The sequence below is a fragment of the Passer domesticus genome, chromosome 1, assembly GCF_036417665.1.
Source record: "Passer domesticus isolate bPasDom1 chromosome 1, bPasDom1.hap1, whole genome shotgun sequence".
Taxonomy (NCBI): domain Eukaryota; kingdom Metazoa; phylum Chordata; class Aves; order Passeriformes; family Passeridae; genus Passer; species Passer domesticus.
In genome coordinates this window covers 74,245,999-74,273,981 of record NC_087474.1, presented here as the reverse complement: position 1 = coordinate 74,273,981, position 27,983 = coordinate 74,245,999, and the positions used below count along the sequence as shown (strand labels likewise).

At 41.1% G+C, this 27,983-nt stretch overlaps 1 protein-coding gene across 5 annotated transcripts; it reads left to right on the top strand.

The window, feature by feature from the left end:
• Positions 1–15: 15 nt before the first annotated feature.
• Positions 16–27,774, top strand: SYCP2L (synaptonemal complex protein 2 like). 5 transcript variants are annotated; one of them, XM_064424864.1, is made up of 36 exons: positions 16–139; positions 614–679; positions 1,154–1,291; positions 1,379–1,498; positions 2,652–2,756; positions 4,020–4,044; positions 5,051–5,136; positions 5,271–5,359; positions 5,482–5,516; positions 6,218–6,360; positions 6,860–6,912; positions 7,276–7,321; positions 8,096–8,188; positions 8,278–8,338; positions 8,749–8,897; positions 9,713–9,770; positions 12,018–12,136; positions 12,531–12,600; positions 12,758–12,803; positions 13,421–13,466; positions 14,417–14,505; positions 16,016–16,064; positions 17,174–17,229; positions 17,835–17,889; positions 18,422–18,578; positions 19,659–19,708; positions 20,311–20,407; positions 20,845–20,936; positions 21,096–21,159; positions 22,721–22,852; positions 23,582–23,706; positions 24,193–24,287; positions 25,541–25,640; positions 25,720–25,778; positions 26,274–26,343; positions 27,505–27,774. In XM_064424864.1, exons 2-36 carry the CDS (start codon positions 656–658, stop codon positions 27,559–27,561), a joined length of 2,853 nt encoding a protein of 950 aa, XP_064280934.1. In that variant the 5' UTR covers positions 16–139; positions 614–655; the 3' UTR covers positions 27,562–27,774. The 5 variants fall into 5 exon arrangements, with proteins under 5 accessions (XP_064280934.1, XP_064280904.1, XP_064280893.1 ...); XM_064424834.1 differs by lacking the exon at positions 16–139 and adding an exon at positions 151–304; XM_064424823.1 differs by lacking the exon at positions 16–139 and adding an exon at positions 151–334.
• Positions 27,775–27,983: the final 209 nt, after the last annotated feature.

Sequence of the window (27,983 nt, the reverse complement as noted above, 5' to 3'; positions counted from 1 at the left end):
AAGCCCACCCGGCAGCAGCACACGCCGGCTGTGGCATCCCTCGGTCGAGAGCAGCCCCAGGGAGGCTCTGAGCTCCTCTTTTGCCCCCTGGGCTCGGTCGGGGCTCTGTCAGTGCCGGGGTGCGACGGACCCGTCCCAGGTGCCGCACAGCCGCGGCTTTTTAGGGCGGATGCGAACCGCGCTGCTCTTCCTCCTTTTTTTCCCCCTCCGCTGCTGGGATGTAAAGCGAGGGCTTGCTGAGAAAAGGAGCGTGCTCGGAGCTGTGGGAAAGGCTGGCGAGGGTCGCTCTCCAGCCCCAGAGCCGGTGTGTCCGGCAGCAGCGGGTCACAGCCAGGTGTGAAGCGGCCCCCGCGCCATGGCCCCGGTGAGCGGCGCTCCCGGCAGCGGGGACCCGGACAGGGACAGGGGACACCCGCGGCCACCAGGAACCTCGGGCCGGGAGACGTGGGAGGTTTTGCATTTTGGGTAATAACGAAGGAAAACGAGCCTTTTGGAAGTGAGGGGATGAGTAAGTGGGGTGGAAAATGTTGTTTGTTTTGGTTGGATTTTCTTTTTTGGGGGGGACAGGGGAAGATTTTTTTTCTGTATTTTTCTCTTCCTTTTATTTTTAAAGGAAGAAAGAAGTGAAGAACGAAATAGAAATGTGAGTGGCAGTATGGCAGACAGAGCAGAAGACTACGTAAGGATCTTTTACATGCATCCTTATCTTTATCAACTGTTATTTTTAAAATATATATATTTAAAGGTACATATCTTACGTGGATATGGCATGACCCAATACTTTTAGTAATTTTATTTAATGTGGGAAGTGCAGTAGTCCTCCTAATATTTTCTTTAGTAAGTGGGAAGAAGTTATTGTAATAGTTGTGGGACTTACAAACTGTGGGCTATACTGAATTGTCTATTTCCTTACTCAGTACCTTTTGTGATTATTCAGTTTCAAGAGTTCTGTCTCTTTTGGACATTAAGACTGATGTTTCACTTCAGATGTAGTAGTAAAATGAAAGTAGGCAAACAAACAATATGAAACAAATAAACAGAAACTTGCAGCTTTTAAAGTAGCATTAAAAGTATTTTATCATAATTAGCGCTGCTACAATTTCAATGCCTGCTTATTTTACTCACTAATTGTTTCCTTCCCCTCCATCTACAGCTTGAATCATTGCTCATTGATGCCTTTAAAGGGAAGGGGTTTCAAAAAATACACGAACTGCTGCAAGAGAAGGAAGTAGAGCCTCCCCAGAAATACAGTGAATCTCTCTTTAACCAGCTGGACAAAGCACTGAGAAAGGCGAGTACCATAAATGATCTCAACTCTCCTAACAGCCAACTCAGAGGGTAGCAGGCTAATGATGGACAGCACTCTGTGTTTCTGTAGGAGCTGGACAAGAATGAATTCAAGAATGTTTCATTGCTGCTGAAATGTATTCAGCTCTACCTTAAAAGTGATCTTCAAGAAGGGAAGAGCTTGTTTATTGAGCAAGGACTGGTAGCAAAGATGAGTATAATAATGTATACCATTTACTAATATGATTTAAGGTTGTTTGAATCAGAAAAATAACTCCAAGGAAGTGAAAACTAGAGGATGGCTTCTTGGTCCCACAGAAACAAAATATTTTTTTAATATTTTGCATGAACTGAGTGGGGAAAAATACTGACTCTCTTACTGCTTTTGGTGTAGCAGCCAATTTTATGGCTCCACTTACTATGTGATTTAAAGGGTTGGGTTGTTTGGGATTTTTTAAAGTTGATGGTAGAAGGAGAGAATTAATTTCTATAAGTCCCATTAGTGAAATGATATAGACTTTCTAAATGCAATTTTAAATGCTCCAGCAAAATACATTTTACTGAAATACAATTTTTGTAGTAGAATTGATGAGTACTTTGCACTTTTATATTTTTAAAAACTGAGATATTCTATGAGGGTCCCTCTGTAGCAAACCCAATGCATTTAATTTGCAGTTGTGTTTTTTCTTCTGGCACCATATTGATTTCAGCTGGTAATAGTTGTAGCAGCAGAAAGGCAATTGTGCTGAAGATGAGTAACACCTGGATCTAACACAGGTGCCAGGGAACATGCTGTCTGTTAGCAGAGAGCTAATGAGGCGTCCTCAGTCCAAAATGTTGTATTCCTGCCTTGTAGTTATGCTGTTCAGGGTTACAGTTGCTCAAAATTCCTGTATGGAGATAAATTAATAATTTTTTTCCAGTCTGAGCTCTGTTCTTTCAGTGGAATGTAGATTTCTAGTTCACCATCTGTGTGTGGTGTTATGCAATGCTTAAAACCATCAAGTATTAATATATTTACCTTGAAAAAACTGTACAGTAGTTTTCTGTGAGTTGATGTCCTCTAGAAATATCTATAGTAGTTTTGGTGCCACTAGCAGCATGTGTTGTGTCTGAGCACCACAAGTGGGTGCCCTGGATAAGAAAGGAGGCTAAAAGGAGGACTAGGGAGGGAAGGGGGAAATGGCACTTCTCATGTCCTCCTAGCAAAATCTGAACTCCTTAAAGCCATGTAGCTTTTGACATAGCACATGACTCTAAAGTTTAAAGAGTAAAGAACTCTGTACAATTTCCTGCAGACTTATAAAGTTTAGGTTTTTAAATTCCTCTTCTCAGTTTTTAACTCTTTTTTTTTTAACTTTTACCTGGTATCTTGGTTTGAAAGAGCAAGAGCATTTGTGACTATCATCAACCCAAATGAGAATAAATTTTTGATGTTACTGCTTGAAGACTTCTTTGATTCTGCATTGGTATGTTTGTGCATTTAAGGGGACAGAAGGGTTGCCTTTATTGGATAAGATAGCTATTGTTTATGAACAATTTCCTGTTAGAATATAAATAATCGCATGGACAGAGTGTCCTCGGGCTGAGCCTTGGAAGCAGCCTAGGTGGAGTGGGTGGGCAGCCAGGAGTCTGCTCCAGGCTGGGGTCTGGCTGAGAGCATTTTCTCATTTTCTAAGTGGAAGTATTTGTTTTTGTAGAAAAATTTGTAATACATACCGATGCATTTTGTAAATAAAGGCTTGTGAGCCAAAGCTCTCTTTAAAACCCACAAGTTACTGACACTGAGCTGCACTTCATGTGCAAACATGCTTGCTAAGCTGGTCCTGGCAATTTGTTTCTGCTTTGTTAGAAACAGATTATTTAATTCTAAAAAATTATCTAACTTGCTTACAACTCTCATTAGGTTTCAACTTTAAATATTCATGACTTTAAGAGTGTTAGAGGCCTAGTGATGTAACATTTGTAATAGGAAGAATGCTTTTTAGTTTTTTCCCCCAGGCTGTTGCTCCCAGTCTTGTCTGTAGTTTACTGGAACAGTAACACTTTATGCATCAGAATTCATGTCAATGCCTAGATCTCTTTTCAGGAGTTCTGCTAAAAGATATTTGAGCAAAATCAAGCTTCCTTCTTTCTGTACTAGCCACTTTGAAATTATAAAACACCCATTTATTTTCCCAAAATTTGAATTTATTTTGAATTGTGTCTTCCTGCTATATTTCTTCCACATTATTTCACTGTGGAGGAGGAAGTGTTTCATGTTATGGAGTTATTTTTAATTTTCCTCAAGGGACTTCAACACCCTTCATATATGCATTGTGATATCTAGTACTGTATAATCATAAAATGTGCTTTCACATAGGCCTACATGTGTAATAAAAAAAAAAAGAGAATGATATCATGATGTGGGTTTTCCAGGGAAGCTGTAGACACTGTGCTTTCAAGTGCTGCTGAAATCCCTGGGGGAAGTGGGTACTTGGCTACCTTTACCCTCCCTGCATATTGTGTGATCAGGGTTGACCATATGTGACATACCTGGATCAGGTGGCTTTTTCTGATGTGGGTACACTAGTGTTTTATGTTATTCTGATGTGGGTTCATACTGTTTTATGTTATTTAGCATCTGAAAGTTGGGGGATGAGGAAGGTGTGCATGAACAGCTTGGCACTTTGTGTGCTGCAGTTCTGGGGTGGTAATGTGCTAATGAAGGCTCCTTTTACTCTTTCCATCAGGTGATTTGCAAATGCAGTAATGAAGGTCAGTATTTTTTTTTTCCTTATGTTCCTCAGTATCATGAATCTTAATCTCAGGAGCATATTTCTTAATTCTGCTTGAACTCTGTCCCCTTTCTCTTTTCTCTTCAGCTTCCTACTTCTACTTCTTCCTCTCTCCAATATATTTTTTTAAAAATTCTCCAGCTGATTTCTCTTCAGTTACTTTTCATTAACATTTACACTAGAACACAAAACCTTTCTCTATTTGTTTTCTTGCTATGTACATGCTGAAAAAAATCTGTTATCTTGTTTAAATGGTCAACATCAAGCATTTCACTTGCTCAGAGTGAGTGGCTTCTGAAAGGGGTTCAGTCTAGACGGTCTGTTCTTGCACAATCTCTTTGTTCTGGCATCAGATGTCATTCTCTTGCCAAAGGCAACCATCTCCACAGAATAATATGGTAACTCCTTCAGCCTTCTGAACTCAACAGAGGGATGTCTGTCTCTCTTATTCATTTCAGCAGCAAAATTTTGTTCTGTGGCTGCAGCTGATTTTACATTAGGGTGGGAGGGGAGCAGGTACTTTCAGAAAATATCTATGACCAGGCATCCAGGCTCACAATCCATGTGAAAACGAAGCATTGCAGTGTGGGTCAGGTAATGTGTGCTTATTTGTCCTGGTACCTTATTCTACTGGGAGCACAGTGGCACAAGCGTCTTCTGGTTAATACTTTATTAGTTTGCTCTGTGGACTTTGACAAAACCTGTATATTCAGCTTTTCTCTGGTGGCTAGTAAGTAGCTTCCCATTTCTGTGCCTCTTTAAATACTTACCCAAGTCAGAAGTTAGTGTATCTGGAGCATTTTTTTAGATGGAATTTACCAGTTCCCCTTTCTGTCTAGGTTGTCTGATGGTTGGAACCTTTGTCTTAAAATGAATTTACAGCTGGGATGTTTTTATTCCTTCAACAAAACAAACCGTTGTTGCTTCAACTATTTTTATGTGGACACCACCCAATTCTAGCTGTGCCTTTCCAATTATTTTTCTAGGGAAGAAAGAGCTAGTGAATTTATTTTTGCCTGAACTAGGGCGCCTAGTGACAGAAGCAAATCTTTGCTGTGCTCTGCATCTGGAGGTAAGATCCTTACTAGGAGAAGAAAATTTGATATATTTGTGTGAAAGTTTATGTAATTTGATAAAAAGATATGAAATGGTGTTATTGATTTATTTCCATTAATTTTTTACTCCTTCTCTTGTGGGGGTGGAAAGGCCTTGAGGACCCTCAATTCTATCCTTGACAGTCTCCCAAGGGAGGAGAGGAAGAAGTTCCCTCTCTCTGAGGAGATATGCTCACTCACGTAAGTGATTTTTCCTTTCCTTTCTGTGCCTAAATACACTCCAGTTTCTGTGCCTAAACCCCTCTTCTCTGCATTAGGAGTTAGTTATTTCCATTTTAACTTGTGGCACTATGTTGTTTCAGGAAAGACCTGGCAAAAACTATATTGGAGGTTGGTGGTAAGAAGTTCTCCAGCTTTATCTCATCTGCTTATTTATTATAGATGAGCTATAATTTAAATTTTATTTCCTTGTTGAGAGTTGATTTTTAGGGAAGCAAGTCAAATGTACTTTAGCAAAATAAAAATGAAAGAAGTTAAATACAGCAATGCATTAGCCCTTTCTGGTTGATGTTAGTAATGCATATTGACTGATCAGGTAGGCTAAACTGATTTATGTAGAAAAGTAATTAGATCAGCTTTATGTAGGCGTTTACAGAATATGCTGGCTGTTAGTCTTCAAAAACTTAAATTTTAATTGCTTTGCCATGATGTGGACAAAATTTACTTAACGAGGTTAATGGCCACTTCAGTGAAATCTTTTTGTTCTTTCCCAATAATAACACTAAGTATTGCCATGGTATATGGAATGTGGCTTAATCCTACTAGGTTAGTGATGAGTCTCTGCTCTCATCCCCTTCCCGAGCCCCAAGCACATCTCCCACTCGTGTGTGTTGTGGTTTGCAGCGCTCTGTACCTCGATCTCGCTGATGGGAGGATGCCTGAGCCAGCACTTGGCTGTTACCCTCCCCTGTTCTCCCAGGGGGAACTGAAGCTAGAGGATGGGTGTGACTGCAGTATAAATGGCAGGAGTAGCAATGCTGTAACCCTCTGTTGTGCCAGTGGGATGATATTTATCCTCTGCTTATGATTACCCGGCAGATTATGATCTTCAGGTTGCCCTTTCAGAAGCACTTTGTAGGTTAATGATAAAAAAATGGAGAGATGACCTTGTTCATCACTGGTTTGAAGATAACTATCTTGCTGAAGCTTTCAAAGAGATCAAGGATCGAGAATTTGAGACGGTGAGGGTCCTTATTTTGAAAACAAGATACTTGACAAATGTGTATAGGGGCTAGATTTGGTTGAGTTAAGCCAGGGTGTCCTTGCAAGAAGTTCCTACAAAACTGATTTTATAAATGAACAGTTATTTGTGGATGTTATGTTTTACCTTTCTTTTTCTTATTAATATGGTAAATATTAAATAATTTTGTTAACATTGTTAAAATAGCTCCTACATCTAAGTTATTTTACCTATAAAAAAGTAAAAAAAATATAAATAATGCACAAACAAGTTAATTTGTGGGATTTATATTTGAGTTCTTACTGGTCTTAAGTTGGGTCTAACCTTTTGTAGTAAATTGAGGGTTTCTTCCCAGTGGTCTTCGGTGTTCCACAGCTTAAGGCTTTTAACTGGACATTAGAGGTTACACAGCAAATAGTTATTCTACACAATGGAATAACTCTTTGCAAAGGAAAAGTAGCCTGATTTTAAAAAAAATAACATGTCATTTTATCTTGAAGGACTGCAGAAAATTTCTTAATCTACTAAATGAAAGGCTTGGAGATAAAAGAAGGTAAGCTGAGACCCAACAGAATAAATTGGTGCTATCATTACTGCAGAGGGGAATAAGTGGAATTGTGAAAAGGGTTGGCTTAAACATAAAAAAATATTTTACATCACATGTAAAATTAAACTGTTTTTTAAGAAGGAAGTTTTATGGGTTTTTATGGTGATTCTTTTGAAAGTAAAATAAATGAAGATAACACACCACTACTAAAATATAGTAGTCTCTAGCTTATCCAAGCTTAATTTACTTCTAGAAAATTTAAAATTATTCTTTGAACAGTAAGATTGGTTACTAATCTTATTAAAAATAAAATCATTGAAGTCAGACTCTAATGTTGAACATATCATGTGAAGTCTGCTTCTCTTCCAGGGTCTACTCATTTCCTTGCATATCTGCTTATGCTGAAACGAATGAGGTAATAGCTCTTAAAGCTGTGACACCTTCCCTACTGCGTTATGGCTGCTGAAATGTTGCTTTCTGTGGTAAATGTTTGGGGCTTTTTTCCCCTGCCTCTTTTTCATTGAAGAGCTCAATTTCTTGGAGCACAGGGTGTAACCTTCTGCTCTAGCTGGAAAGTTTGGTTGTTTGTCACTTAGCTCCCAACTTACTGCTGCTGACTTTGCTCTTATATCAGCCAAGTGATAGAGGCAACTCTTCTCTTCATGGTGATGACAGAAGAGAGTCCTAAAAGGAAACAGGAGGACAGGACAACACTGGGTCCTCTGGCAGAGCTGTTTCCAGACTGCCAGAAAACAAGATTAGCCTGATGCCCCTGGAGAAGAGTTGCAGATCCTGCAGTTTGCTTCACTGGTCTTCAGCTGAATAAACTGTGGCACCATTCCTGACAGTCATATTGAATCAAACCCATGTAGATGGAAGCTGATTCCACTGCTTCTGCTTATTTCAAGTGCTCAGAAACAGAGCTTCCACAGCTTCTTTCCTGGCACAATCATGCAAGCATTTGTGCATTTCTGCTCCTGTGGCTGAAGCAGAGGCATGTCTGACATGGGTGTGGTTGGGGGGAGCAGTGGGCTGGCACCCCACAGCATGACCCAAGCTCTTGTTTCTGCAAGGTGTGCGGGTGTCTACGTAGAGTAATGCTTTCCAGTTTTCTGTCATTAAAGAAAATTTACTGGTACAGCAGCTGTGGGGCTTTTTGGGGAACAACAGTGCTGCTCTTCTTCCCCAGGTGAAGAAGCCATCGGATGAGAAACTGGAGGAGTTTTGGATTGACTTTAATGCTGGCAGCCAGAGTGTAACTTTCTATGTGGATTGTGATGAGGTAACAGCAAAGCCCAGATGGCCTTGGGTTAGCCTAAGCCAGTGGGCACTCCCTCAGCCCTTCTGACACAATGGCTTTGGTTTTCAAAGGGAACTCTTTGGGACTCTGTGAGGCTGTCAAAAGAAAATGTCAACAGTTACAGTGTGAAGGGTAAGATATTTCCCAACAACATTATTCTGTTTGGCTGGGGATCCATGAGACACAGGTAAACCTAAAATCCCACCATCACCAAGGTGTTCCTGTGTATTCTCCTCCCTCTCTGCCTTGTTCTTTGGTCATCCTGCACTAGCTCTGCTTGTTGGACTATGTGTGGGCCCATTCTGCACAATAAACCCCCCCTCCCTACCCCAACAGGACACCTTTGTAGGTGTCCTGGGGAACAGCATAACCAAAACTCAAGGGGAAAGAAATGAGCAGAGTAACTGGAAATGCACAGGCAAGAATGTAAAAGACTGTTTTAAAAATCCCAAACAAATACTCAGACATTTTGGGTTTGACAGAAGAATGTCTTGATCTAAAATGAATGTAATTGATTGTTTTTGGTGGTTTTTTTTTCACAGAGAAAGATAGACAAAAGATTGTTAAATTTTTTATGAAGATACCTGCAGCTCTTAACAAAACAGAAGCAACAAAAGTCAAACTGGTTTTCAGTGCTGAATTTGAAATATTAAGTGTACTTAGAAAAGTCCTGGGAGATGAAAGACTGATGGTAAGCTCTAATATGTGGGATTTTTTCTTAACTGTATTTTACACTGGACACAACAATTCAGGTATGTGGGATTTGTGTTTTGTGGTTTATTTTCTCTGTGTCTCTTTACTGTATAGTTATTTTCCCACTATGGATTTATGACACTCTACGTAGATGTTCTAAGCTTTGGCCTGGAAGAGAAATTAGGTGTTTTAGGAAAAAAGTTTCAAGGTACTCAAATTTATCATTCAAAATCCAGATGGTTAAAATTATTTGCTAATTCATTGATTTTCCTGAGTTTGTGAAGTAGAAAATAAAGCCTATGGCATTTAATTACATAACTTTAAGTATGGACATGATCTTATATATGGCTGCAAGTGTTATATTGCACAGGATGAGCAAATTGTTACACAAAAGCCTGGAGGTGTGCTGAAAACTACAAATCTTAGACTGACTTTGTAGATAGAAGTCAAGACAAAGATTAGAGTACTTCTAAAACCTCAGCGTTTTGATTAGCTAATATGAAAATGTAAATTGTGTATAATTTTTTATTTTTCCCCCCCGAGTGTTAATAATAGTTAATTTTTGATTTGCAATTCATCCGCAGTCTGTGGTGTTTACAGAAAAACCTACATGACAGTAAATAATCATAATATAGTGGCTGTCATTTGTCCTTAAAGGAGCCAAGGCCTTTCCAAATTATCAACTCAATTAGTATCCACTGATTTGTTGTTGGCAATTAGCAACTCTTAGTTTTGTATGAAGTAGCTGACTTTACTAGATAAAGACTACTCTTTTTAAGACCACTTTCACATGAGATTAATTCATACCAACAGATAGTTGAGTCTGAAGAGGAGATTGTCCTTTCTGGGAAGGAAGCCATGCAGAATGAAGGTAATTTTTTTTAATTGTGTTTTTTTAATTAAATTTAAATATTTGTTTTCATATTATCATTTTCACTTGTAGTCCACAGCTCACAGTTGATGTCACTTAAAATAAAAATTTAAAAAAAGGAAGAAACACAAGAAAAACCAAATCATGCCCAAGCTCAGTCTTCTACTGTTCCTTCCTTGTTAGCTTGGTAACTCTGCCTGTGGCAGATGCTGAGTCCCTCCAGCCCAGGGAGTGAGGGCTGGGCAGCATGGCCATGCATGCTGTGCTTGTACAAGCAGGGGAATGCTCATGGAGACAGAGCTGTGTGCTGGCAGATGGCCTGGCAAGGCACATGTCAGCTGCTGGCTGACCTCTGGTGTGCAGGGTGTGCAGAACTGTTTCTCCATCTGCAGGTGTGGTGGGATGCACCCTCCTGTGCTCCCCTCTGGCTTGCCTGGTGCCTGGTTTCTGGTTTGGCTATGCCATGTGGTGGCCTCTGGCCTCCTGAAAGCTCAGGTTCCCGGATGGGTCAGTGCTTGCACCTTGGCATTTGACAAGCTCCCCTCTGTGCAGTGGGGTGTGTATTGTGGGGCAACCTCTACTAAAGCTTCCTGCAGGGAGGTGACTTCTGTTTTTTCTGAACAAGGAGATGTGCTAGTGAATGATGTGCTCCTGTCCCCAAGTGCAGTGGATGATGCCTGGGGCTGTCATAGAAAAACAGCTGGGGGAGCAGAAGTGCTCACCTGCAATCCTTGTTTGTGGGTAAAGGTGAGCAGCAGCCCAGCGCCTCTGCAGGAGGTGACCTGCTGCTGTAAACACCTCGTGCTGCACGGCTGTATCTGCGTGTGCCCCAGCTACAAAAATAGTTGCCTTAAGGTAGGATAGGGTCTAAGCTGCACCTGAAGTAGCATTTATTCCAATATTCTCTATTTGTGTTTCTTTGAACTGGGTGCATCAAGTTTTCTATCATCAAATGGTGGTGCTTCCTGTGCTGCTGCCAGTGACAATCTTCTGCAAGGCATCTTCTTCCAGGATCATTTGGCAGAGTTTTATTATGCAGCAACTAAATGCAGTAGTTGTTGAGGTAACTTGGAGCCTGAAGTACAGACATATAATTTCTGTGTCTGACCCAAAGGAAGGTCTAAGCCCAGCACTTCTCGAGAAAAAGAGAAACTCCTTTCTTTCAGTCTTATACTCTGAAATTCTTCTGTAAGTCCCCACAAACTGTAGCTCACACCTTAAGGAAAAGCTGCTTATAGCGAAGAAGCAGGAGGTGTGTGTGTGTGTGAGATCAAAATTGGTCTTAAACAGGAAAAGCTTCCTCAGCTCAATTTTGGTATCAAATTTTTTGAAAGGTAGGTTTTTTTTTTCCGTATGGTGGTCTTTTAACTTTGAAAGCTGGGATTTGCTCTTGCTCCTAAACTGGCTATGTTTCAGGTTTTAGATTGATTACATTTTGTGTAGGTCCTTTCCTAGTGTAACTTACTTGACAGTTATTTCCACTTCTTCTAAGAGTGTGAAATCACAGCTCTTCTTACTGCTATCACCCACTGTCTTGAAAATAAAGTCTGAAGAGCTCTTAGGATAGCTGTCACATTCTTTCTGTGACAATATGTTTAATTTCTTCTAAGTTCCTGTGCATTTCAGATTTCTCCATACTTGAAAGAGCCACTTCCACCTGTAAATGTCCAGAGCAGTAACTTCTTCAGTAGTCCTTTCCACTTTCCTCCAGTTACAGCCTAAAATCTAGAATGGAAGTCCTCCAGTTTGTGGAGATGCAGATGAGCCAGGAGTTCCTTTATCATTGCCCACCATGGAGCACACAGAGGTGCAAGGTGGGCACTGCTACTTGAAGCAGTCTAAGAGGATAAAGGGCAGAAGGTAGTTGACCTGCAATAAAACAAATTTTGCAGAATTTGAGCGGAGGAAAACATAAAAGGTGGAAGATCCCTCTGCTCTAGTCAGACACAAAGGCTTGTTCCATGTCCTCCAGAGCCTAGGAGTCAATGTAGCAATATAAATAGTAAGATGATAAACTTGTGTATATTTATCCAGTATTGATGAGCCTGTATGTTGTTTATTTAGCATTGCAATTCTTCACTGGGTACTTTGAAAATACTTGGGTTTGTTCTGTTAAATGTGAGCTGAAGATGTGCCTAGAAGGTTGTACTGCTGCAATTTATGAATGCATGTGTGGGAATGGAAAAAGAGGTAGTGAGTGTGTTTAACTGCTGCAATGGCGTTCTCACCCTGGTTGCTGTTCTGCAGAAACACCTGTGCTCTCTAACACACAGAGGTGGAAAAATCCTTCAAACTCTGACAGTGTGGAGACTCAAAAAGACAACTTAACCTCTCAGCACAGACAGCAGTTAACAGGGACTGTAGCAGTAAGTGTTTGGTGTATGATGGAATGGTCCTTGTGCCCCTTTTCCCTTCCTCCAGTCTGCCTTTTTTACAGGTGTGACTAAAACCTACTTTCAAATAAAACTGGTTTATGTCTATTCAGCTCAAATACTTATCTCCAGAGCTGCAATTTTGGCAAAATTGCTTTTAAAAAAGAAAGAAAAAATAAATTACTTCCTCTTGTAAGAGGACAGTGGGATGCTTTTAGTGAGAAACCCATAGTGTCACTCACATGCAGCTTAAAAGTTTGTGTGGATAATGATGAACCTGCCATGCAGTTCTTGCCACAAGCTACCATTGAAAAATCTGTTTGTGGAAACCCCCACATTTTTATTGATCATATGTATGTTTTGTTCATGGTTTCATGTCTCCAAACAGAAAATGGTCAGCTCTGGTGTTGCCATGGTTACAGTGAGCCAGCAGACTGAGCTGGAAGATGCTAACCAAGGTCAGGCATGGCTCCCTTCAGTACCTTGTCTGACCCAGTTACATGTCACACAGGTGACATGCTGAAGGCTCTGATTTCGTGGGTCTTACAGCAAAAAATAGGTAACGTTTCATAGTAGCTTCAGAGGATAAAACTATAGTTTCCTTGCTTTCTTCAGGAAAAAACTCCAAAAGTCCATCTTCAGGGATGAAAGCTAAGCCTAGGTAAGTGTCTTGCAGACAGAAAGTTGCAAAGTGGGTTTTTTGTGGCTCTTTTGTGTGTGTGGTTTTTTTCCCCCCGGGGTTTTAATGCACATAATTTTGAGGTTATTCCATCTATTATTAAATTGAAGATTCTGTTTTGCACATGGACATCAAGGGCATTGTTTGCCTGGAGTTACAATACTTTGGAGTTGCTGAACAGTTTGGTTACTAGATTGGCAGCTGCTTTGGTGTGACTTTTTTCTCATCAAGGATTCAGTCCAAATGCAAGGTGAGCCCACAGCTAATTCACAGACAGTTAAACTTCAGCTGTGAAACCTGAGCTTGCCAAATGTGAGATTGTTCATTATGGGCACCATGGCTTTGTGAAAAATTATGTGAATTTGAATTCACCTTAGGTTGAATTCACCTTTTTTCCCCATAACATTGGAGGACAGAATTTCTTTTAGGTAAGGAGCTGGACCTCTGTAGAGCTACTGATTTACCTTTCTTCCTTACATATTAAACTGTTGCTTTGGTGCTAACTGGTCCAAGTTTGATTTTCCCCCCTGCCACTTAGTACTTCACAAATGTTTTGATCTTTAGATGAGCAGCTCCCTCACATGTCCTCTTGTCCCCAGTGAGAATCCCCTAGAAGAAGAACCCATGGATGAACAGATACCAAAGGTATGTGTGCCTTGGGAGTCTCCCCGAGTGAAGAGATACAGGGTAGGGAAGAGACTTTCTGGTGGAGCTGCCGGAGAAAGCTGGGATGGGTTAACCCACTCGTGCCTTTGAGCAGTGTCCTGAGCCCACAGAGTGTCACACCTGATGTGCTGTGCCACTTAGCACCAGGACTGAGCTGCAGAGGCAACAGCTGCCAACCTCATCCTAGAGGGGCCCAGCCAAGTGATTCAAGCTCGCTGGAGTTTATTCAGCACATACACAGCCCCAAAGCAATGTGCTGTGCCTGTGTCCAGGAGTACAGGGGTGTGTGGGACATACTTGCACGTCACAAGTCTTGCACACCCTCCTCAAGAAGGAGCGTTTGCTTCCTGAATGGAGGCAAGCCTTGGAAGTCTACAGATGTGTTTATTCAGTTTTGTATCTGGGCTTTAATGGCTCTCCCATGTAGGAACTTGCAGCCTGGGTAAATTACCAAGTAACTGGGAGTCATCTGTAGTTGCACTTGGAAAGTTCTATTGGTGCGTCCATGTATTAAAACAAATAAGTAAATGCACTATGTGAGAAAAATTAAATTCCCAAAGCAATATCTTGAGTTTAGGTACTTATATAAGAAATCACGTTTTAGACTTGTTCTTGTGTTTGTTTCTAGGTGCTAGTTTAAGATTAAAAAAACCCATAATTTTTTTACTGCCAGTTCAGTTGCTTTGTAACACTTGCCCACTTTACAGTGAATTCAAAGATGAGCACTACTTTCTCTCCCCTCACCTTCTTGACCCCCCAGTTTCAGCTCTGTGAGTCCCATACTTTGTGGTAGGAAAGTACTGCAGGTAACAGTTTTTCAGCTGCACCTGGAAAATTGTTGTAGTGGGAGGAAGGAAGTTCCCTGGCACACCCTTTCTCTGCTTTTGGCAGGTTCTAGAATCAGAACATGACTTTGGGTATTGTTTTAGATCCTGCAACTCCCTCCTTTTCCAAAGGATGTTACCACCAAAAAGAGAAACAGGAATACAAGTTTGGCCAAGAAGAGAGCTGAAGACAGGTATGACACACAAGCCCTGTGCCCATGCAGGAACTGGTGTACCAAGTAATTTTAGACCTTTTCTAGCCCTCAGGGAGGAAGGGTGTCCCCATGGGGGAGTGGCCTGACTACCTAGAACAGGCAGAAAAACAAGTATGAGGCTATGAAGGGTCATAACTTGTCTCTGTAGGACTCCTTGGGTGCCCAAAGTGATCAAGATCTCAGAAGCTAACCCTAGCCTGCAAAATTGCCCTCTACCCCTATGTCATGACATGTTGGTTTTTTACTTGCCCAATCATAATCCTCCAGTGAGTTGAGTTCTGAGCATCACCTTTTTCACAAATATTTAAGTTTTCTCGAATATTGTCCCAGTTTCTTGTCATCATGTGTCCTAGGGTTTCAGGATGGCCTCTTTCTCAATTTGTCCCCTTCCCTTGCACCCCCACATCTGTCTGTTTGCATTGGAAGCTGGGGAAACTGCAGGAAGAAGCACTTGAGGTTTTGGGGGCTGTATGCAGCCTGTGGCACTGAAAGTCTGCCTTGTTGACCCCTCCTTCTACACCCTGCCAAGTGTTGTGTTCAAGTTAATGTCTGCTGCCGAGCAGGAGGGCAAATGAACTGTGTGTGAGGATCTCTGCTCCTGTTCTGGGGCTTCCATGGGAGTCCTGCTTCAGCCCACTGTCCCTTAGCTCAGAAAATCTCCCAAAACCTCAAGTGCTTAGATCATTTTTTCGACTGTTGGTAAGAATTGGAAAACTTGATGCAGGGCTTCATAGGTTTTTTTGTTTTGTGTATTTTAAGACAATTTGATGCAACAAATCCCGGTTTTAAAACAGGAACAGCAGTGTAGAAGTGAGGGATGTGGAACTTCTTAACTCTGGTCATTCTGCTCCCTCTAGTGTTTCGTCTGGAAGTGAGTGTTTCCTTCCTTTGGCGAGGAACTCAGCTCTTTAGTCCTCCCATTCCTTTTACTAGTAAAAAGATGATGTACTGTATATTCAGCAATTGTTGCAGTATTTTTTTTAAATAGTTACGATTTGGAGAGATATATAAAACTACAGTTAAGTTTAAATGTTGGAGGACATGAAAACAAGATCTAGGTGTACACAGAGAAGAGATTAGAGAACAAATATTTAATACTAGAATTTTCAAAAAGTAATTAAAAGGAACTTTTAAAATGCTTCTGGTGTTATATTTCCACTTATTACTTCTTACCATGTACTACTAAGGGCGATGTGAGAACAAAATATCCTCTATGTAAACAGGGATGGGTTAATTTCGATGTTTTGAATATCTCCTGAAACAGTTACTATTTTAAAAAGTGAGAATCAAGACAGACAGCAAAAAGACTAAGTAGAAAAGGAGCAAGTATTTTTTAGAAGCTTAGAAAACAGTATTTTTAGGCCTTATAAGGTATCTGAGGTGAGGGGCTCAGAAAGAAACCACATTATCACCTCCCTATTCTTAGTGGAATTCTATAGGGTGATTCTTCACTATTGTACGTCACTGCCATATTTATGTTGTCTTGCAGGAAGGAAGTCTATGACTTTGAAAACTCAGACTCCTCAAGTCGTGAAAAGGTAAATTTGAGACAGAAGCTCAGCACCTAATGGAGTAGTAACTTGAAGCAGGGGGCATCATTTACTGCAGAAATGCTGTAAGGATGGACGCACTGTTCTAGCAAGACAGACAACTGGGAACCTGAGATTTTTTTTGTTTTCTTTGTGTGGTGGAAATGGATTTTTTTGAGTGGCAAGAATGCTCATCACTATGTGAATTTTGTGGTGGGTAATGCATGATAACATCACAGACATTTGTGCTGTTGATCCAATGAGGCTGTGATTGAAGGCCAGTCTCTGTGCTTTACTGAATATCGAAAGCAGATTGCTAAGCATTCACTTTGTCCTCCTAGGCTAAATAGAAGAGACTGAAATCCCCTTCAAGCTGTGCTTTGCAAGCTGGGAATCCCTGGTTAAAACTTGGTCCTCACAAAACTTTTGTTGGAAATTCTGCTTGACTTACATTTGCAGACTCTCAAAAAAAAAAAAAAAAAGGGGGGGGGGAATAAAAATTAATCACTTTGACTGCTTTGAAACTTTGCCTGGTGTGGCCTTTCCCAGGAAGCTGTGAACTTGTTCCTGATTGCTTTCATCAAGGTGGCTGTGCTGGACAAACCTTTTGGCTTTCAGCCTCTTCCCTGATGTGGGGGCTGTCACTGGTTCCTGTTAACTGTGAGGCAGTGGGTGCCGAATGGAACACCCCAAATTTCTGTTATTAACTGGACGTGGCCCGATCCTTGCTACTGCCACTGGGTGTCAGCATAAATCCCTGCTCCATGGCACCCAGCCCCCGTCCCAGCAGCCTGTCCCAGGGCTGTCCAGGCCCTGCACTCTGCTTACAGTGCTGCTGCCAGCACTGCTATCGATTTAAATGACGAGTCTTATCATGTTGGTGCCTAAAATGAGCATTATTCATAAACCAAGGAAAAGAGAAAAGAACTCTGTTTAAGACTTAGCTGTTTGTCTATTATAATTTATGACACTGTTTCATTCAACAAATCCCATTCCATTAAAAAGTGACGTTTCTGAGCATGAATGGTAATCCATTTCCTTTCTGAATTCTGATCTATTTTTACTATATGGAGTATTTTATGAGGCACCTGGGCTCTAAGACAACTCTCTGCTTTCAGGTTGCTGAAGCCAAAGGAAAGGTTCTTGCCCAGAGAACTTCTTCACAAACTCTGAGGTACAGTATTATACATTGTGTTTATGAACCTTTTGCTATGTGAATAGGGGTTCATAGCTTTGGTTATGATCTTTTAAGTTAGGATCCCAAAGGCTGGATGAATTTTTAGTACAGTAGTTCCTTGCTTAGCTACCACACTATCTGTGAATACTATTGATACCAATATTTAAATTAGTACCTGAGAATATAAAGGTTACTGGAAAGACTAGTCACTCCTGTCAATTTTGACAATAAGATTTAACTCTTAAACATCATCCTTTTCTGACCATATGCAAAAATGATTGATTTAATTTTTGAAAAATTCTAAAACTCCTTGATGTGATTTGGCTGCCTTCCAGTCATAGTAAGCTTCCAGAACTCACCACCTCTATGTATGAAGACTAATTTTTATTTTAAAATATGCTGATTTCTAGATATCCCCGAATTGCTACTTTCAAAATCCAGGCAAAGAAAACTTTGGCTACTGTATGCTCTTTAACAGTTTGGTTCTTCTGCTGAGCTCTTGAGGGGCCTCCTGCCACCTCTACTTCTCTGTGCCCATTCCACAGAGTGGAAGTAGTGTGTTATTGCTGTGCTCTAATCTGGGTCTTTGTGTTACTTGGCAGGACTTATGAAACAAGAAGCAAGAGCAAGGAATTAAGCAGTCTTGAGAGAAGGCAGGTAGGTTGTCTATGCTTTTGCATCCGTAGAATGTTGCCTATTTGAATGCTGTGTATTTCTACCTCTATGAATCTGTTCCACCCATAAAGAAGCTGAAGTTTAAGGCCTATCTAGTGCAGAGTTGGAGAAATGTGATTCTGACAGCCTCTAAATACTGTCTGCATTTTGAAAGCAGTGATGAGCATGCACCATCACTGCCAGACCAGCTAGTGAATTGTCTGTGTTACCTGTTCCCCCCCTTGATGTGCCACTGGATGCAGCTCAGACACACTGAGCCTTTCCTCCTTGCAAAAGTGCTCTTATTTTAGGCACAGGAGAGAGACAAGGAAGGAGGATACTGTAAAAACCCCATGTTGGCAAAAGGCAAACATCTGCCTCTTGGTGTTTTTATACAGCTGGCTGTGGCTGTTTTGGCAGATTTCACAGCTTTACATGTTGTATTGTGGGAAGGAAGAAATGGGGTAACTTTGTAGCAGCTGAAATGGAATGGCTGAGGGTCTTCTGAGTTAACAGGACTTAATTGTGTCTTTAGTCCAGTTACAGGAAACACCTTTTCTCTGAAAGTAACAATGAAAATACAAGCCCTGGTCAGAGTGAGAAAAGCTGGATCCTTGACTCTCAGATCCAGTCAGTGCCAAAATCTGTTGGCTATACCCGAAAAAGACCCAGAGTGAGAAGTAAATTAAAAGGTAAGCTTAATCCCCTACTGACACTTAGATATGCATGATGTACTGTGCTGCAGAAAAGTAAATGCTGGTGATGGTTTAGAAAAAGGAGAGTTTGGCCAAATCCTTGCTTTCCTGAGTGGGAGAGAGCAGGCTTGAGGCCAGCAGCAAGGGGTGCCCTATGGAGGAGATTAATTGCAAACCTTTCTGCTTGAACTGGGCTCCTGTCTCCTTCCCAAATTGGGGCTCAAATGTCCAGGTGTACATCTGGCCCCTGAACAAACTGTGTGGGTCCAGCCCTCTCTGTGATGGTGCTGAAGAGCCCGTGGGCCCTGAGCTGATGGCTGTGTTGGTGCTCTTGACCCCACGAGGAGGAAGAGCTCTCTGAAGCTACCACACCTCCTCCCTGCAGCCTTCCCCTCCTCACCTCCCCAGAACATCACTGACTTGGCAAGTAAACCTTGAAAATCCTCACAACTTGCAGACCAGGGCATTCTGCTCCCCTCTTTATGCAGTAATAAGCCAACCTTGCTCTGAGTGTCAGATGTGATTATCTCTGATAGTAGCCTCTGCTCGGGCCTGAGCAGCAGCAGACCTCCCCTGCAGCCATGCTCTAGGGCTGTGTGCTGCTGTGACCACCAAATGGAAACCAAATTGTCCTGAATGAGATGGAATGTTGCTCTCCCACTCCTGGAGAAATGATGCTTGCTCAGGTAGCTGTTGGATTCTGCACAGATTAAAAAGCAAAAGAAAGATGAGCTTCAAAATATTCTTTATACTGAGTTTTCAGGGCAGTTGTTCTCACTGCAGTGTCAGCCCATGTCTTGCCTGGGACTTGGGGACTGTCAGACAAAATGCTGAGCCTTTTGTTTTTTACTTTTTTGGCTGCTCTGGATGCAATGAGTTGTGTATGTTTGTATTGTGGCATCTGTCTTTGTTAGAGTAAGGTGTTTTTTTGAAATTTAATTGAAGTGTTGTGAAGGTTTATCTTGCAAATGGCTAGACAACCAAAACTGAAAAGGTTTGCATTGTGACTAGCTCAGTTAACTGGGTAAAGTACACTCTTTATGTTGCCAGTAACCAGGGAACCTTTTCTTCTTGCAGTTCTTCCAGTATCTTCTGCAAGTAGTGGCAGCGACTACGAGTCAAAGAAGGTAAGAAGGTGTCATGCTTTAGTGCCTCAGATTAAAAGACATTATTTACCAATGAGTGAGAATTAAATAAGCTTGTGTTATTTTAATTCTCAAATGTTCTGATGGAGAGATTTGTCTGCTAAGTGCTTTTGAGACTCTATTGGTCTAATGGAGGAGTTTTTAGGAAAACATGGTAAATCTTATAGAAATAACTGTTAAATGCTGCATATCAAATATATATGTGTGTATATTTATATATATTTGAAATACAGAAAGTCTGGGAAAAAAATCCCTAGAACTAGTAGTCACACTAAAAGCTTTTATTTTCCCCTGGGAAACTTTTTTTCTTTCTTGACAACAACGCTTCTGTTCTGCTTATGAAAAACACCATCAAATGTACATCTCCAGTGCCTAAAGGGAGAATTCTTGCATGCATTGAACTTCAGGGCACGGTCTCCTTTGGTGCTGGATAGTCATCAGTATGTTAGGCATATTTTTTGTATATATCTACTCTTAGTGTATTTAAAAAACAAACCAATCATCCAAAACTCTCCATCCAAAACAACACCCCAACCCCTGCTTCTGTAGTAATGTTTAAATAAGGCTTAGACTTTTTGTTTTAGGAGGGAGAATCCAGGCAAAGAGCTCCAAAGGAGACGCTAAGGAGAAAAAGGACATTTAGTGCCACGGGAGATGATTTACCTACAGTGAATCTTGCTGGTATTTTTATTTTGGTCTTCTTCAGTGCATTAGAAGAGTTTTGATATGCATGGGTCTGTACTTTTTGGATGAGATTTTTTGGTGATGGATTTTTCTTTTTGATTTTTGCCACTTTTCTGTCACATTTTTTCCATCAATAGTTGCCTAGTAACATTTCTTTGTGATGGCTATGAGGGATAGATAACTGTCTGTGTAGATAGTCTCTTGTACAAGGAGAAGATGATAAGCTGGTGCTATTGAGAGGTGAAGAAATAAACTGACAACCACCAAGAAAACAGCCTTTGGACTGAGCCTGAGACACCACATCTTCCTTGTGTGACAAGATAAAGGAGAGGGTAGAGAGGCTTGGGCTTTATTTTGTGTCATTAAATTGCGATTTCCAGCCAATGCAGGATTCAAACTCTATTACCTGTGTCATTTATTAATATCTCACACAGATGAAACTCTCCCAGATGATCTTGGAGGGAGCCCACTGCTACTTGGCGTGTCTATCAGGAGCCCTCCCAGTGATGTGGAGAAAACCACACAGGTGCAGGATGCAGTGCTTAGCCTCCTCCCACTCTGCTGTCAGGCCACCTCTGCCTGAAACCAGGGATTTGTGTCCCTTTGCTTACCCTAACAAGACTAGCCCCTGGCAGCTTGTCTGCAGGGTGGGTACCTTCTTATTTCGTTTCCTTTCTCTCCTTAGAAGGTTCATGGTACACCAGGCGAATTATCAAGAGTGGAAGAAAGTAGCAAACAGAAGGACTCAGGTTTGTTACTCTTGATAACATGGAAGAGTTGGGTAAAAGCAGAAAGACGTGGTGCCGAAGCTATTGTTTTCTTTCAAAGATAAATTAACACAGAATTTTTTGAGGTTACTTTTTTTTTTCCTAAATTCTGTTTCTGTTTTGTAGATCATGACAGACTATGGTAAGATGCTTTTACTTATGTTTCTGAATTCATTGCTAACTCTTAAAAGCTGTTCTTGGTTATAGGGGGACCTGTAGTGTAGATTTACAAGCTAATGACCCAAGAGACACACAAAAGATAATTTTTCATGTTTTGAAATTGAACTGCAACTTCAGATTAAAAAACAAGCATCCCTTCAAGTTGCTGAATTTTTTTATACCTAAGAACATGGATGTAAACCATTGCTATAAGCATTTGTTAAATGGGGATTTGGATAATGCTTATTACTGCTGTAGCTTTTTTTAATAGGTTAGTGGCATGTCAGGATCTTTTTTTAAAATGAAACCGAACTTTCATAAACTAACTCAAAAGTGCAGCACAGTCTCTTTGTGATTGGAAACAACTGAATTTCAAGCAATTCAAGCAGCAGTGGAGTTGTTTTCATCCTAATAATTCTCAGTGCTGTTGTAATTCTAAGAGTCTGGGTTGCTGTTGTGACTATGGAGTGACTCCTTGAAGTTCTGGTCTTGGACAAAAGCATCCCTTTTCTCATGAGCTGACTCTGTGTTCCCAATGTATCTTTTACCTGTCCAGCATTTTTTTTAATACACCTTCATTGCAATAACACATCTGTTTAATTTTGGGGGAAGGTAGATGCTGAGGACTTCATTTTTATCACTGTTTGCCGTACAGCCTTACAATTGGAGAGGAGTTGTTGCCATGCAAAGGCACAAACAGGGTTATGCCCAGAAGTTTCAGGTGTGGTCTCTGATTGCATTTGGACTCTCTCTGTGAACTCTAAATCTACTCCAAGGTGCTTCTCTTGGTCTGACTGTCCCCGTTGTTCTGGGCCCCATCACCTTCCATTCTGCCCTATGGAGACTCCAAGGAGATGATTTGTCAGACAACTTACTGAGATCAGAAAAAGTGCACAGTGAGACAAAAGGATGGGGGTCTAGTTTGTTTCTTTGGGTTTTAGCAAATTTTCCCTAAAGTAGAGGCTGCAAAGCCCCTGCAGCTTTGGTTTGGATTGATTCAATTTTTTTTTTTCAAAAATTTTCTTCATAAGCAGTTTGAGGACTTGGGTTGGAAAAGGGAATGGGAAGAAGCTGGACACCAGAGGTTTTTGATCATTAGAGTAGCAGGCCAAGAAAGGAAATTACTTCATCTTTAGGGTGGAGACATAGAAGCTTTCCAAATACCTGTATAACACTAGGCAGGCTAGTTCCCTGCTTTTATGAGGGAAGATGCTTTCAGGTGAAGTCTTATTCTGTCCTGTGTGGTGCCAGACCATAAAATGGGGCTGCCTCCTTTTCTGAAACATTGGTAATTCCAGTGGTGGTTTCTCCTTGAGCAGGCACTGTCATATACCCCATGCAAAAGGACAGATTTCTTCTGAAACATCTTCTATTCTCTTTCTAGATATACTGAGTGGCACTATCGTAAAAAAGCTTAAATTTTCTAGTTTGGAGGAAAATCACTTGCCCTCTGAGATTAACCATATACCAAAGAAAATTTCTGATTCGGTAGAAGAGGAAGTGGACATCCAGAAAGGTAAAATCCGGTTGGTAATTAAGGTGAAGTGCTTAAATGCTTTCAGCTTTGCTTTTCTTGTGATAGAAATCATAGTCACACGGAAGCTTGAAGACATGTATTTGTAGACAGGCCAACTTTAACAAAATCCAAAAGTGAAAATTCGCAGGAGATGCAGCACTGCCAATGGCAGTGGATGGCAATGTCTGTAGAGGTGTGAATAAGGATATTTGGGTTTCACTTGGTCAGCTGCTCCATAACATCCACCCTTTCTACTCTGAGTATGATTTTACAGAGTTATTAAAAAAACAACAAACACAGGAGCTGGAAAAAATGCATGCAAGTAATGGATGAAGTAACTGCAAAATACTGTGAACTCTGAGCACAAGAGGATCAGGCTTTCCCTGCAATGCATAAGTAGAAGATCCTGCAATGCATAAGTAGAAGACAGAAGCAGTGGTGGCCTGACTATTTTCTGCCTTTATTCTGTGCATTTGCCTCAGTCTCTGTAGATACCTTTGTGTTGCTCTATTGTGCCTATCCTTCCCTGCTGCTCCCTAACAAGTATTTCTCTAGGGATTTTTGAGCCAGTTTCCTCCTGCTTGTGAACTCTAGAAGAACAGGCCCCAAATTCCAGCTCTCTAACAGAAATTGTTGCTCATGTGAATGACAATCCCTTCAGTAGCAGGAAGGTTTCTATTCCAGCAAGTCTTCCAGCATGATGCGAACTGTGCATGTGCTTCCTCCTAGGTCAGGAAATGGATGATAGCCTAGATGATGTGTTTTTTTCCAAGATGCTCCATGAAGACTTGAGTGATTCAGGAGTGATCTTTGCCTTTGAAAGCTTTATTGGCCAACTGAAGAAATTGTTCTGGGTAATGTGAGCTCTTTCAACATGTGTGGCAATTGATCATCTTATGTGAAATTACCTTTTTATCTCAGGGAGAGTTAGTGCAAATATCTCATCTTTAGTTTGTGTTCAGGAGTAGGACTTTGTTGACAGTGTCTGTTAGTCTGGAGTTCTTAAAAGTATTCTTCAGAACTTGTATATTCCAAGAAGTGTTTCAGGGAAGACAAAGAAAATTTTAATTAGGTTTTTCCTAACACAACACTGCCCTGAAGTCACATAGGTTACATTGAGGCTTGTTGGTTTAACTACTGTGACTGAATTAAATCAGACTGTATCTGCAGCACTGATGTGTCATCTTACTGCAGATTAAATTCGATTTAAGATAGTTTCTGCAAAGATGAATGGCAAGTTCCTGCAGAGGAACGTGTTTTCCAGGGAAAGGTTTTGCAAGCTACACTTCTAGGTTTTGACTTGGGCCATTGCTGTCCCTAACTGTGCTTCCCATGGCTAGTCCCGGTACAAAAGGATTGAGATCAACACACAGAATGCCCTGAGATCTTCAGAAAAGAACTTGTCTGCCCTGCTGAACCAGATACATAAGTGCAGGTAAGTAGTCTGGTGCTGGCTGAAAACAGCTTCAATTTTGTGTCAATTTTGGTTGATAGGGAAAGCCAACCTGAGAGCTGGATACTGCTCTTATGGTTTGTACTTGTGTGTGTCTTTTATTTTTTTACTTTATGCAAGAAGAGTTTCAGAAGTGCAACTCCTGGGATTGCTCCTAGTTTTTCTGTAGGAGGAGAGGATGGGTTAATTGCAAAGCAAGCTTGAGTTACAAGCACTTGATGTCCTTGGACTGTCTTCTGGTTGTCATCAACTTAGTAGCTTCTATTTCTAAATCTTTTCAGAAAGAAGCCAGGCTGTGACTTGCTTAATTAAGTGGAGGAGAAGAAAAGGGGTCTTTCAGATCCTGAATTTCTTAGATAGGAGCTAGATAAAAAAATCAAGTCAAATATTTATGAATTTGGTAAAGTGAGATACTTACAAGTACAGTATAGGATGTATCAGGCCTCTGTATCTATTGCACATTCGCATTTTAGGATTTAGATCAAATGTAGTATGAAATAATAACCTTTAAAGTCAAAATCCCTGGTACCAATGGGACCTCTATGAGCAGAATTTGCTATCATTAAGGTACATGGAGAAGTTTGAGTCCAAAAAGAAAAAAGTTGGTTGTTTTGTGGTGGAAGATAAGAGTAGATAGAAGTGAGATGCTTCAATGCTTGGTTGCCAAGTAAGTAACTTGGATCTAACCAGGATCACAGGATAGTGGATGCAGGGCTTTGCTAAAGTTTTCCTACCTCATTGCATCCGGGAATGGTGGCAAACGCAACACAAATGTTGCAACCACAACCCTTCTTAAGGTTTAGAAATTGCTGGTATCCTGTACATATCAAACCTAAGGCAGGAAAATCCATGGAGGCTGTTTGTGTTAAGATAGAATCATAGAATGGTTTGGGTGGAAAGGGGTCTTCAGCACAGGAGATCTCTGCTGAACTCCCTAGAGGTTAGGATAGCATGAAGTGCAAGTATTGCACTGGGGACTCATTTGTATGCTCTGTCCCAGTCCTCTGTTGCTGGCTGCTGTTTGGGACAGGCTGTTGAGCTGTATTTATCTGCAGTATGCCTTTGGTGCAGCTATTCACATGCTCTGTGACATATCTGAGAACAAATCTGCCCCATGTAGCTCAGCAGTGAAATTTTCCTCTGCCTCAAGGTAGGTTTGGTGCTGAAGGGGTTGTTGTCCACCTTGTGTGGCTACACATTGAAGTGGTAAAATTGTTTCTGCTTTTCATTACTAGGCTGAATAAACTTGAGACCTTCCGGAAGATTGTTGTTGATGAGCTTGCCAGCCTTGAGAAGGAAACTCAAATTCTGGCAGTCATGGAGAAGGATGCACTGGTGTGTACAGCTTCTTGTGTGCCAGCCCAAAAAGGTGCCCCTTCCCAGGTAACAGGGGGTTTCTTTGGGGTCTTTTTAGGATTTCTGGAATGCGCAGATTATCAAACTGAATACATTCTACAACCAGCAAAAGGAAAGGTACATCTTTGCCAGCTGTCCTGTGTGCTCACAAGTCCTCTGATGGTCACAGAGGGCACTGGTTAGACTGGTGGTACACTTAGTGATAGATGGGAAAGGATTCTAAACCTAGTATGGCATCTTCACTTGGTGAACACTACTACACTTGGTGTCCACAGATGGGGCTTTTGCAGCCTTGTGAGAATTTTCAATTGGAATTAGAGTGTAATGAGGGAACCCTGTATGGGAAGTAGTATGGGAGAGGAATATTGCTCAGGAGGGCTGTACTCTGGAATCTGGAATAACATGCAATGTGCCCTCTCAATGTGGTTGTGTCTAGGGGTCAGAGAACGTGGAAGGAGGTGATAATTTTCTGTATAAAAGACGCTGTTGGCCTAAGTGCTGAGAAAAAAAACTTGCCATTCTCAGGTTTATTTTTGGTGGTAAATAGATCTGTTCAAACTTCACCAGTAAGTGCTTCATGAAAGCCATAAGCTAAGATGGTTTTTCTTTCAGAATTGAATCTGTTGACTCAGCCCTGGGTGAAACACCAAGGAGTTTTGCCATTGCTGTCCAGAATACAACGGTACGTGTGGTACAAAAGCAGCTCCCTATGGATGGGGGAATGAGCTTTGGCTTGACTGACTGGTGTCAGAAGTGGGAAAATGAAACTGAAGTCCTGGGAGGTGAAGCCTTTGCTTGGCTGATTTGTGGGGCTTGTTCTTTGTGGGACCTCTGGCCCTGATGCATGGAAAGCATTGAGAAAGAAATGTTTGACAAGGGGAAGAGGTCACAGAGTACTGACCTGGGGAAGAAGATAAAGACAAGGGCCATCAGGTAGTGATGTTTCTCCTGGGTTCACAGTCTGGGGCAGTTTCTGTGTAGTTTGTGACCCTCAATGCATTTGCCCTTGGAGTTACACATCCATGACAACCTGTGGCTATGGGCTCTGCAGTGTAACAACACCTTGTGTGCTTTGCCTCATCTGCTCTTTGGGTCTGATAACCTCTAGCCTTGATGTATTCAAGTCTGATTTTTAAAAACAACTTTTTAAATTTAACTTACATCCTGGTTAAATATTCTGCTGAAGTTCTTAAGCTCTGCAGAGTCTAATCGCTACTTGATGCCCTTGTTTTAATTTGTAAAGTAAGAAAAATACTTTGCTAACTTTGATACAATGCTTAGTTTCTATCTGGTTCACCCCATCACATGGATGTTTATTTTTGTTACTGCTGCTGTTCCAGGTCTGTGTGCAGATCTGGTGGCTTTGGGAGTTCAGCAGTTCTGCAGTAAGATTGATGGGGTTACTGCCATGTGTGGGAGGCCATGTGCCTGCCCTTCACAGGGCTGAGAAAGCTCCTTGTGTTGAAGGAACAGCTATGCATGTGGTCACCACAGTGGACTGAGCCTGGGATTTTAGAAAAGATGCTGAAAACCAAGGGCTTGCATATTTTAGCAGTTAAAGTTGGAATCCTGAGCCTTTCCAAAGGGAAAATTTTCCATTATGAGCGTTGAGTTGCTGAGGGACACAGGTGCTCCTGAAAGAGCAGCAGGACTGAGAAAAGAGCACTTGTGTTATGGGAGCTGCTCATCCTGCAGCACTTGTTCCAGGGTAGGTGCTTGAGAATAAAGAGCTGAGTCTAAATGTTCTTCCAGGATCTTTGCAATTTCTTATCTTGAACAGTTTCAATATTTATCTAAATTTTTGTGGTGTTTTATCTTACCTTTTTTTTGTTCTTTTATGCAGCATGTGCACTCGGTGAACAAGGAAGAAGAAAACGTGTTCATTGTTCCTTCTGACTAGCAAACCCCTGAACTCATTATTGCTCATGGCATTTGAGCACTTTGTGTGCAGCATAGAGAAGATGGTTCTGTTAAGGATGTTAGTCTATCTTAAATGAAAAGAAAAAAGGAGGAAAAAGCATTATGTTGAGCCTTTTTTTGGCCTAAAAAGAATATATAATGCTAAGTGGTCCAGTTGCGACCCCTGTGTTAATAAAAAGTTTTTTCTGAAAAATTGCAAGGTTGGCTTCTTTATATATCAAATAAATTAAAAAAATTAACAAAGAAATTATATAGCCGTAAAATTGATGGATATATTGACTTACTTTGACTGTTCTGCTAACGCCTTTATCAAGCATAAAAGTGCTTAACAATTGATTCAAAGTAAAAAGTTGTTTGCATAGGATAACAATCTCGCCTCTTTCCTTCAAATTGATGCACTGG

Excerpts from the sequence above, each read along its gene's own strand:
- SYCP2L (XM_064424823.1), top strand. The coding sequence starts at position 170 with ATGCGAACCGCGCTGCTCTTCCTCCTTTTTTTCCCCCTCCGCTGCTGG. Across the intron at positions 4,045-5,050 it reads TTGCAAATGCAGTAATGAAG|GGAAGAAAGAGCTAGTGAAT; the intron begins GTCAGTATTTTT and ends TTATTTTTCTAG. Across the intron at positions 5,517-6,217 it reads AACTATATTGGAGGTTGGTG|ATTATGATCTTCAGGTTGCC; the intron begins GTAAGAAGTTCT and ends ATTACCCGGCAG.